The 12,466-nt window shown below is 45.7% G+C and overlaps 1 protein-coding gene across 1 annotated transcript in view; it reads left to right on the forward strand.

Moving 5' to 3' along the window:
* The window catches only part of TTC9 (tetratricopeptide repeat domain 9), a 34,874-nt gene extending 28,981 nt beyond the window's left edge, over positions 1 to 5,893 (forward strand). The window contains exon 3 of the mRNA XM_082733363.1: positions 1,660 to 5,893. Coding sequence (XP_082589489.1) covers positions 1,660 to 1,739 — 80 coding nt within the window. The 3' untranslated portion in view covers positions 1,740 to 5,893. The remainder of the gene's footprint in view (positions 1 to 1,659) is intronic.
* Positions 5,894 to 12,466: the final 6,573 nt, after the last annotated feature.

The raw sequence follows: 12,466 nt of genomic DNA on the forward strand, positions 1-12,466 counted from the left end.
CTGGGTAGACAGCGGGGAACAAAAGGAAGCTGCTGCCTTCTAGGACTTTGTGTCATGACGGAGGAGGAGGGACAGGAAACAAATACATAGAAGTACAAAAAACAAATAGGTAGAAAATATTTAGTCGTGGTAAGTGCCGGGAAGGAAATAAAGCAGAGTAAAAGAATCAGGAGTAAAGGGGGTTCTGTTTTACACCAGGGGATCAGGAAGAGCCTCTCTGAGGAGGTAACATTTATTTATGTGTATGTGTGTGTTTTATTTAATTATTTAATTTTTTAATAAACATATTGTGTATTTTTATTCCCAGGGGTACAGGTGTGTGAATCTCCAGGTTTACACACTTCACAGCACTCACCATAGCACATACCCTCCCCAGTGTCCATAACCCCACCCCCCTCTCCCAATTCCCCTCCCCCGAGCAACCCTCAGTTTGTTTTGTGGGATTAAGAGTCTCTTAATCCCGATCCCATCTTGTTTCATTTATTCTTTTCCTCCCCCCCAAACCCCCTACATTGCATCTCCACTTCCTTATATCAGGGAGATCATATGATAGTTGTCTTTCTCTGATTGACTTATTTCGCTAAGCATAATACCCTCTAGTTCCATCCACGTCGTCGCAAATGGCAAGATTTCATTTCTTTTGATGGCTGCATAGTATTCCATTGTGTATATATACCACATCTTCTTTATCCATTCATCTGTTGATGGACATCTAGGTTCTTTCCATAGTTTGGCCTTTGTGGACATTGCTGCTATAAACATTCGGGTGCACATGCCCCTTCGGATGACTACCGAAGGGTAAATACCCAGTAGTGCAATTGCTGGGTCATAGGGTAGCTCTATTTTCAACTTTTTGAGGAACCTCCATGCTGTTTTGAGGAGGTAACATTTAAACAACGAATTTGAACTTGGTATTACCATTGTTGTTCACATAGCTGATTTTTTAAAAAATCCAATCCTCCTTCCAAGAAGAATTTAAGAACTTCACGATCAGTTTGCAGACACCCAAATGTATACTTTTTTCTATATTCTTAAGGACTGCCCACATCTTTATTTTTATGTGTCACAGTTTTGCTTTTTGTTTTTGTTTTGGGGTTTTTTTCTGTATATAAATGTGTTCTAGACTCGAAGCAACTTGAGAACTAAGAACTGGACTCATTTAACAGAATTTTCTTGAGCGCGTCCTATCTGCCAGCACTGCTGGATGCTAGAGCTGGCATTGCTGAGTGTTAGTATTTGTTTCTGCTTCCTGAAGTATAACTTTAACATTAATTAATTAACAATGCTAATTAATAACATTGAAAACATTTACATTCAGTTAGTATTTACTGCTCATTGGATGAAGCACCTTTGGACTTCTCTATCTTGGTCCTCACGGCAATTCTGTGAAGAAGGTAGACGCTCCCCGGCGGTGGGAGACCACCAAGGCAGGCTCACCCCTTAACCGTGGGCATCCCTGGGCCTCTTCATCTCTCCAGGGGCTCCGTTCTCCCTCTGTCACAGTGAGGACCAGGATCCGGACTTGGCATGATTGTAATGAGGTAGAAATAGATGAAGATGGGAACAAGCGTGGCCCTACGTAGGATTCCTGTGTAGACCTGACTGCCCTCCTCCCCACGCCTGCCAGGCGTTCCCTAAGGTGTGCTTCTCTCCTCGCAGACACCAACGTGATTCGGTACATCCAGCTGACGGAGATGAAGCTCAGCCGATTCTCCCAGAGAGAGAAGGAAGCCATGTGACAGCTGCAGCCGCCCCCGAGGCCGGACTTCCAGGCAGCCCCCCCGGCGAAGGGCCCCTCCTGGGTTTTGCTCCCTTCTCCCCACTTCTGCCAGCTCCCCCTCTCTTCCTCCGGCTGCCCCTCAGCAATCTGTCTGCTCCCAGTGGGAAAGGGAGGAGCGGCAGATTTGGAACCTGGCGGGTTGCCTGCCATGGAGACACCCCTTCTCTAGCAGGTCCGCTACTGAGAGGGACCGCACTTCTGCGGGGACAGCTGGAGAGGACTCTTACAGGGCCCAGGACGCTGATGCAGCAGTGACTTCGGCCAGTGCTCCTGACACAGGCAGAGCCGGGGAGATGTGCCGTCGCAGGCACGGAGCCCACAGGCTGGACCCCTGCACACTTTCCGGACAGACCAGAGCATCTCAAGGCCACCGTGACCAATCCAGGGAAGAGACAAACACCAGAAGCATCAGGTTAAGCCAAAAGACGGGGCATTTGTACACTGGGTTCCCCCACCCCCCACCCCAACCACCTCAGCCCCTGCCTCCCTCCCTCCACTTGTTGTCTCGGCCTGGCTTTCTCCTCCCCCCTCGGGGATCTGAGACTGCCAGGATTCACATGCCTCTGAAACCCACTCTCAGTGCCCTCGGGTGACCACAAATACCATTCTCCCATACTCCCACCCAGCAGGCCGCTGTGACAGCAGAGGGACAGGGCGAGGAGGGCCACGGGCTGGAGCACGTAGGTGACGGAGGGGAGGGGAGATGACCTCTAGGGGAAGGAGCATTGTCTAGCCTGCGGCGTCGAACTGTGGACTCAGTCAGTGTAAATAAAAATAAATTCACAGGCAACAGCTCCTGTCATTTCTGTTGGAAGCAACCCACTCCCTCGCTGTCACTCCCTCCCCCAACTCTGAGTCAGAGCTACTTACAGCTTCCCCCAAAGCGAGGGCCCATTTGTCCAGGGGTAAACAATGTTGGCTGCCGCCTCTGTGCGTTGGAGTGGGCTGGCCTTGCGGAGACTGGCCGGGAACTTGGCCTTGTGGGAACTTGTAGAGCCTCCTTTTGATGAAATTATCTGGACTCAATATCTAGCACCTAGAATGTGTTCAACAAATATTTGTTGAATGAATAAATTATGACTGCAGACTAGCTCTCCTGCCTTAAACTAATTTTAGCCCAGCCTAGTCTCCTGATATCTATGCTCTTTACGCTCTGCCGTGTTGCTTTAGTCAAATAAGAAACATTTACTGAGGGCTTATCATTTGCCGATCATTGTGCAATAGGCCGTGGGACGGAGGACACCGTCCCGGTCTTTAAGGGGATGGAAGAGTTGAGAAATACTCGTATGAGATTACCACCAATGACACCTTTGATTTATATGATGCTTTAAATTTTTCAAAGCACTTTCGTGTATTTTTTTGTGTGATTAGTGAGACAAGATTGTACAAATTAAAATATATACAGATGCAATAATGTTAATAGTTAGCATTTATTAAATGCACTATCCTCAGACATTTACATGTATAATCTCATTTCTTTCCTGCAATTACCCTCTGAGATACTATTCCCATTAGGTGGGTAAGGAAACTTAAAATCCAGAAACATTCCCTCCCCCAAGGTGATAGGGCCTTAAGTGACGTGGCTAGGATCTGAACCAGGTCTGTCTACCCAGAGCTCTAAATGCTAACTACCCTAGTTAGCTGCTCTCTACGAAGTAGTCTATCGAGCTGTTACGACCATTAGGGAGCAGGACAGTGCGTATTCCGTTGAAAAGCCTTACTAGGCCAATGATGGTATGTGGGCTGCCTCTGCATTTAGCCCAAGGTTTAAAAAGGTCCCTAACGCCGACTCCCTAGTGGTCAAGGCAGTGACAGGCCAGAAAAGACAGCTGAGACCTAGCAGTTACTTCTGTGTATGATTCATTGTACTTTCTGATGTCAGCGCATATCCAAACCCACCCGCCATTCCTCCAGCCTTGGGGAAGGTTCACAATTATAGGTAGAGATCGAAAGGAAACACAAAGTTAATTATGGGTTCTTTGTGCAATCAGAGACTCCACCCCTGCAGGATCTAATCACTGCTGAGAGGCCCAGAAGCCAGCAGTCCAGGTTATAGTCCCATAGCTGCTGAAAGGCTTCCAACAGGGGTGTTAAGAAGGTGCAAGAAATACCCAGGGGCCCGCAGTTGCCTGTCTATAGCTCACTACTGGGGAAGAGGAAAAGGAAAATGCTGGTATCGCTGCCACATTCTCCCCCCACTCCCCACCAGATCCTTCCCTCTGCCCTTTTCTTCCAGAACGGGTTCACATTTACCCAACTCAGAACCATCCTGCGTCAGACACAGCATAGGCATATGTGCAAGTCTCCCCCGTTCCCAAGCCTCCAGCCCAGGAAGCTTGGAGTTGGCAAACTGCTTGTCAGGGTCTGAAGGATGCGGGTGATTTCAGAGAGGGGAGGCAGAGCCGGTTCAAATCAGCAGGGTCTTCCTTTCATCTTCTTGCCATCGGGAAGGACTCAGACTAACTATCTCCAAACCAGAGCAGGAGAGAGGTCTTGCCTCAGTGAGTAAGTTGGGGCAGAGCTGGACAGATGTGGATACGACCGTCGCCATCCTTCTAAAGAAGAAGGTGGAAACCCGGAACTAGATGAGCACATCCCTGGGCACAGATCCCCTGCCTGTCTGGTGGGTTTGCGTACACTTGCTTACTGGAATCCGTTCAGCTGTGACCCAACGTTAAGTGATTCCCAAAGTAAAAAATTTGCCTGGGAGTGTTGTCCGATGTTTGGGGTGGAGGGATTGAAATTGCTGTGCATTTTGTCCGACAACAATTTCAGAAAGCTGTTAAGCAAGATCAGGTCTATTCACCTTAGATGACCTTCAGCTTCCTGCCCCCCATCCCTCCTCAAAACACAGACTGTGATTTCAAGACACCCTTTGTTTGCAGACGTCACTGCTGACCTGGAGACTAATCCTGGATCTGACCTGCTGTGTCATCTCCTGCTTGGACTTTTGTGATAGACTCTTTGGGGAAAAAAATTATACTTTCCTTGTTATTGTTATGAAAGCCTCACATGTGTATTATAGAAATTTAGTGGGGGTGGGGGGTGGGTAGTCCTACTACCCAAGACAAACACCGCTGTCCTTTTAGACTTATCTTTCAGTTCTTTGGGGGTATAAATGTACACAGGCACAGGCAGGGTTTGTTTGTTTGTTTTTAACAAAAACTGGATTACACTGTAAATACTCTTTAGTAACTTACTTTTCAAAATGTGTATTTATATTTTAGAATATGTAAGACACACACAGGTAATGAAATTCAAAAAGGACACAAAGCTCTAGAGTAAGAAATAAATCTCCTTCCCACCCTGTCTGCCAGCATCCAGTTTCCCTCCAAATACTTGTACTGTATATTCTTTCAGAAACATTGATGCATTTTCGAATATATGTGTATATATTCTTTTGTCACAAATGGTAGCCTATCAGACACACCTTTTTGCCTCTTGTGCTATTTCACTCACTCGATCATGAACAAAACGTTTTGGGCGGGTGTCACTCGGACTTTTTCAACAGCATCTTCATTATACGGACGGACTCTCACGTGGTAGCCTGTCTCTTTACACGGATTATTTCATTCATTCCCATTCTTTATTGTAAATAATGTTGCAGCAGACATTCCTGTCGCTAAATTTTGCACACACCTATGGCTGTTTCCTTGGGATAAAATCCAAGAAGGAAATTGCTTGGCTCTCTTTAAGAATTTTGATATATGTTGCCAACTGCCCTGAGAAAAGTTTGTACTAAACTTCGCCCCCTCCTCTTTGAAGGCTTGAGATCGCCCTGTTCCCTGCACCCTCACTAACGGTGGATATAGTCACTTACCAACCTTTACCAGCCCGGTAGGGAAATAATAGTATGTCAGTGTCACTGGAACTCACACTTCTTTGATTATGAGTGAATAACGTCTTCAAACGCCGATTGACCCTTTGTACTTGTTTCCTTGTGATTTTCTGTTTATTTGATATTGGTATGTTTACCTTTATTCCCAATATGTAATTTTATTAAGAATATTAATTTTGTCAAGAAACATTGCAAATATGCTTTCCAAGTGTTTTGCTTTTGAATTTTGTTTATGGTGCTTTTTGACACACATAAATTCTTAATTCTGCAATTAATTTGGCTCTCTGTTGCCAGCTCCTTCTGCCTATGGGTCACCCTCTCATTGCTGTCAGAGCTCCCCCTCTCAACACACTCTGATTCTGTCACTCCACGTCTTAAATATCTTTAATGGCTCCTCACCACTTTTAGGATAAAGGTCAAACTCAGCATAACACACAAGGTCCTCCATGTAATTTCTCCCGCGGACTCTTCCTGGCTTCCCTCCTGGTCCTCTTCCAAAGGTATCCTACATTTCACCATTGTTCAGCTCCTTGTCATTCCCCAAACCCATCGCTCTGGGTCTCTGGGTCTTTCCATGAGGTTCCCTCTGCCTAGCAGGCCAAGCCTCACCCCTCCGACCCCCTCTTTGCCTTGCTAACTCCTATGGGACTCGACCAAGGAATCATTGCTCCAAAGCTTAGCTTGACCCCATGGTTGGTACTCCTAAAGCAACATGAGCCTGCCTCTGCATAGCATTTGCTCCAAGGAACTGGAACTTCCTATTTATGTTTGTCTCTGCCACTAGCTGACCGTTCCTTGAGGCAGACACTGGGGTTTACTTATTCTTTGCAGCCAGCATCTTGAGCACAGTGTCTGGCACACATAAGTGCCTGATAAATGCCACTGAGCCCTGAGTCTGAAACGAATGAATAATGGCAAATGAACAGCAGCAAATGCTACTTGGGGAAAATGCAGGGTTGGACTGGATCTGTGCTTCTGAGAACCGAGAAACCCTAGGAGACTCGGTATGGAAGAGAAGCCACATGCTCCAGTGTTGTGCTTTCCAGAACATCAGAATCACTTGGAGTGGCTTTTTAAAAATACACAATCTCAGCCCCTGCCTTAGACCCATTGGTTCAGACTCTCAAGACATTATAGTTGTTGTTTTTTTTAAGATTTCATTTATTTATTTGACAGACAGAGATCACAAATAGGCAGAGAGACAGGGAGAGAGAAAGAGAGAGAGGGAAGCAGGCTCCCCGCTGAGCAGAGAGCCCAATGCGGGACCTGATCCCAGGACTCTTGAGATCATGACCTGAGCTGAAGGCAGCAGCCCAACCCACTGAGCCACCCAGGCACCCAACACTATAGTTTTTTAAATGTCCTGAAGTGTTTCTGATGACCAACCAGGTAAAAGAGTACGGTGAGGTAGACCAGCAGACAGTGCAGAGCACCTGGCATTTCTAACCATGTGATTTCTAGGAGTGGACTGATAGAGCTTTGTTTGAATACCAGCTCTGACATCTACTAGCTGTGTGACCTTGAGGCTGTTGCATGACTTTTCTGATCCTCGTTTTCCTCCCTTATATATGAGGATAATTTTATATTCTTTAATGGGCTATTGGGAGGATTAGGGAATAACTTGGTTTCTAGCTCAGTACTCCGCACCGAGTAAGCATGAAATAAACATTCATTTCCTTCCCCCCGTCTCCTGAGCCCCCAGTTCCTCAGTTATGGTAAAGGTAATACCTTGACATTCATCCTCCGTTTTCCCACCCTGGAAGGACCTTCCAACAGGCCTGCGAATTACTCTCTCATCAAACAGGACAAGGACTTGGTTGGGGGGAAGGGGCAGAGGAAGCCACATACTCTCTCACATGTCTTCTCCCAACATGTCAGAGACTCCCCAACAATCACTTGGAAAAGTTCTGTTGGTTGGCAGAACCAAGTGTTTTCTAGTCGCATCCAAAGATCAACCTAGTTTTCCTCCTGTGGTAGCACACAGAGGCCAGCGCCTTCTGTGCTGCAAGAGGAAGACGACCATCAGGAAACAGAGTAGCCACTGCCAGCTTCTTCCCAATGCCCTGGGATCCTACTCACCTGCCTCAGGGCAGGAAAGACGAAACTGGCTGTAAGGCAGAAATAGCGGATTTGCACTTGCTCTGATTAAGGTGCCCCTGTGTCCTGCTCCCAATATCTACTTGCCCTCTCCCCCCAGCCCAGAGCGGACCACACAGACAGGGAAAGAGCATTCAGCCCATCAGGCATGACAGAGTTCAAATTACCAAGTCAGCATGAAAAGTCCCACTCTAAATGGACTGAAATTGGATTCTATTAAAAACCACACTCAGTGAGGCACTTGGCTATTAATATTTGTGAAGACAGGGAGGAGGGGGAGAAGGCAGAGGCCCCTGCAAAAGGTTGGGGATCTCAGCTGTTCAGTTGAATTGCTTATCTGGAAGCAAGCCCACAGCTGAAAGCCAGTTTGCCCTGTTTTCAGCATCTCACGGCGTATTAGGACCAGGAGGAACCTGAAAGCTCACTAGTTTAACCTTTCATCTTACAGCTGAGGGATCAAGTCCAGAGAAGGTGAGTGCTCAAGGTCACATAGCTCATCAGTAACAAAGACAGAACTGGAATTGGGTCAGTTTTCTGACAACAAATGTAATATTCTGTCTACAGAGCCAACATACACTTACACAGCACCTGTCTTTAAAAAAATAAAAATAAAAGAGTAGTGCTGTGAAGTTATTATCTTCTAGAGAAAGAAGGAACAGAGTACACATTCATTCATTCATTCATTCACTCGGTATTGATCATTCCCCTCACTTCATTATAGGTGGTTCCAAGGTCAACGAAGTATTTTTCTTGGTTGAGAAGCTTTGAGTCTGTAAAGAAAAAAGAAAAATAGAGAGGCAACTCTGAATCTGTGTATGCCAAGGGCATACATGGAAGAGGCATCTGTACCAATCCTAGGAACAGTGAAGATTTTCCTGAGGGGGTATCGGCTAGTAGAGCAGAACAGATGAGAGATGAGTGAACTTCAGGGTCAATGGCAAGGCTCTACTGCTCCTTTTCTTGGATATACTATGAAAGGATTTGAGACAGTCATCACACGCTATCTTTTCTCACCCTTTTCCCAGTGTTCCAAGCCTGGGCTCAGTCAATGTCACTTTTACCACCTGTGTAAGCCCAAGGGTTGAGAAGTCACAGAAGACCTTACAGGTTGTATCTGATTAAATCCCCTCTGTGCAGGACTGGGATGAGAGGCTGCATATGCTATCTGTGATTACAGTCCGAAGCGCCTCAAGACTTGTGGCTTCCATAACAGGCAGAAATTCTACATCACGTTTCACAAATGTACCTCCAGAGGCATATATCATGGGTGCCCTGGGTATACCCCATTGTCCTATGTTCTTTCCTTTCCTCTGATCTCAGCCTCTTACTCTACAGCAGCGCTGTCTGTGCAAAATGAAATGTGAGCCACCTAAGTAATTCTAAGTTTTCTAGCAGCCGCATTTAAAAAAGCAAAAGAAGGCAGAAAAATTACTTTTAATAATATACCCTGAACAAAAATAAAGTTAAGAAAATAACCAGAAAGAATAAAACACTCAGACACTGAAAAAAATAAAATTAAATTTAAAAAAATACTCAGGAATAAATTTAGCAAAAGAAGTACAAAGCTTAAACTCTGAAGACAAAATACTGTCGAAAGAAATTAAAGAAGACTTGACTATATGGAAAGATAGCCCATGTTCATGAATTGAAGATTTGATATTGTTAAGATGTTAACCTCCCAAACTGATCTACAGATTCAACACAATCTTTATCCATGTCCTAATTGACCTCTTTACAGAAATTTACAAACTATTCTTAAATGCTGTATGGAAATGCAAGGGACCCAGAATAGCCAAAACGACTTAAAAAAGAAGAGCAAAGTTGGAGGACCCTCAATTCCTAATTACAAAAGCTTACTTACTACAAATCTATGGTAATCAAGACCGTGTGGTGTTAGCATAAAGGTAAATAATGGACCAATGGAACAGAAACGATAGTTCAGGAATAAGCTCTCATATTTTTTTTTTAAGATTTTGTTTATTTATTTGACAGACAGAGATCACAAGTAGGCAGAGAGGCAGGCAGAGAGAGAGGGGGAAGCAGGCTCCCTGCCAAGCAGAGAGCCCGATGTGAGGCTCAATCCCAGGACCCTGGGATCATGACCTGAGCCAAAGGAAGAGGCTTTAACCCAGTGAGCCACCCAGGTGCCCCAAGCTCTCACCCTTATGGCAGATTGATTTTCAAGGATACTAAGATATTTCAATGGAGGAAGAAAGTGTCTTTTCAACCAATGGTGTTGAGACAGTGGGGTAGCCACATGCCAAAGAATGAAGGTTGACCACTACCTTACATCATACACACAAAAAATTTACTCAAATGGATTAAAGACCTAAATGTACGAGCTAAAACTTTCTAACTCTTAGAAGAGAACGGAGGTGTAAATCCTTGTGATTTGGGGTTAGGTGATGTTTTCTTGGACGTGAAACCAAAAGCACAAATACAAATTTTTTTTTTTTTAAAGACAAAGTAGATAAAACTAACTTTTTTTCTATTAAAATTAAAAACTTTGGTGCTTCAAAGGACACCATCAAGCAACCCACACTATGGGAGAGAATCTCCCACTTTTGCAGTCATATATCTGATATTTGTATCTAGACTATATTAAGACCTATTTGTTGGTCTTCCTGGCTAAGTGGGGTGCAAAGCCAGTAGAGGTCATGTCAGAAGTGTCTCCAAAGAGGAAGGTAGACATGGGGATGGAATCCTAGCTGTTGCACATGACCATGGCCAGGTTGTGCAGGTACAGTGTGGTGCCCACCCACAGGAAGAGCGAGTCCGTCAGCCCCATGACAGGGAAGTGGACGACTGTTCCCACAGTCTTTTTTTTTTTTTTTTTAAGATTTTATTTATTTATTTGACAGAGAGAGATCACAAGTAGGCAGAGAGGCAGGCAGAGAGAGAGAGAGAAGCAGGCTCCCCGCTGAGCAGAGAGCCCGATGAGGGGCTCGAACCCAGGACCCTGAGATCATGACCTGAGCCGAAGGCAGAGGCTTAACCCACTGAGCCACCCAGGCGCCCCTGTTCCCACAGTCTTACACTGAAGTTGTGCCAGGCGATGTCCCCACCTGCGGAGGCTTGCGCCCCTCCGTGCTGCCCAGGCAGGCCCCATCCCACAAGTGCAGAGACCCAGCCCTGCTGCCATTGGCTGCGGGGCCTCACCCAAACAAGCCTGGAACCCACCTTCTTATATTGGGCTAGAACCTGTCTTCTAGTAGTTTCCATCCAGGACCTGCCTTTGGCCCTCTTCAGTGCCAGCCAGGTCTTCTCTCCAAAATGACATTCCCCCATCTGGACTCTTCTTAACGTCTTCTATTTTCTGGCCTCTATGTTCCAGTTCCCTCAACTATTCTTCCCTCACGGGCTGTCCAGCACCAGCCCTTGCTTTTCCTTCTATTCATGTTCCTCGTAAAATGCGACACACAAAACCATACTGGCCAGCAGGAAAACAGGGGACCCTCACTGTCTCTCTACATCTGGACTGCAAAGGTGCCTAGCTTTTTATCAGGTCACTTCACAGCTGGCTAGTGGTACACATGTGGCCCCATCTTCTCATTATACCACTGATTTCAAATTTTTTTGTTATCGAGTTATAATTCTGTATATAAAATGCACAGACCTCAAGTGTCAGTTGTTACATCCTAAAAATAAATACACTCCTGCAACCAGCACGACAATCATAATATAGAACATTGCCTTCACCCTAGAAAGTTCTCTCGTGCGCTATTCCCAACAGTCTCCTTCCTGAAACCCTGGAGGTAACGGATTCTGACACTAGCCCTGTAGATAAGTTTTGAAAACACAAAGCTTGTTTTTGAAATTCATATAAATGGAATAATATAGTATGGTGACATTGTATTTTTATCTTCACGCACAGTTTTATTCCTACTCAGTTTAACTACATGGATTTCCGTCTGTCCTTTCCAGCTTGTAATGTGTGCTTTCATCATGATTCTGTCACCCGTATCTGCTGATTTCCCCAATTTCGTGCCATGTACAGATTGGACAACAGTTCCTCTGTCCTGAATCTGGCATAAAACCAGGTGGAGAGTGCAGCAGCACACAACTAGAACCCTCCCTTCAATTTTCAAGCTTAGGCGATTGACCACAAAGTGGGAGCAATGGCCAACAGGAGGCATGGGAAGATGATTCATGTGGGTGGGGAGGATCGCATTGGAATGCATTGAAAGAGGGAGTTGGGGGAAAAAAAAAAAAGAGGGAGGTGGGGCACTGGGGGGAGTGGATTGGTTAAGCATCTTCCTTAGCCTCAGGTCATGATCTCAGGGTTTCGGATTGAGTCCCACTGGGAGCTCTCCGCTCCCTCTCCCTCTCCTCTCTCTGGAGTCTGCCTCTCCCTCTCACTCTCCGTCTGTGTTCTCCCTGTCTCTGTCTCAAGTAAATAAAATCTTAAAAAAAAAAAAAAAAAAAGGAGGCAGCCATAGGACATTCTAGCGGCATATGTGTTGGGAGAGGGCAAAGATGCCGAGGAAGGTCTGAGGTCACATGCATAGCTGGGACCACTGAGGTGAGGGGGAAGATAAGAGCTCCCAGGGAGGCGATCCCAGGGCCTGGTCAGTCACCTGGAGTTAGAGGGCCATGAAGTGAAATTTCCATGGTTGCCTCAGGAGTCCTGAGCTAGGGTTATCGGTAGGTCTGTTTTTGTGTTTTGTTTTGTTTGTTTGGTAAGTCCTAAGTGGAGTCTGCCAGCTCGCAAAGAAAATGATTTTCTCGGATTTAGAATTTGCCACGATTGT

This window comes from Mustela nivalis (assembly GCF_964662115.1).
Source record: "Mustela nivalis genome assembly, chromosome: 6".
Lineage (NCBI taxonomy): Eukaryota > Metazoa > Chordata > Mammalia > Carnivora > Mustelidae > Mustela > Mustela nivalis.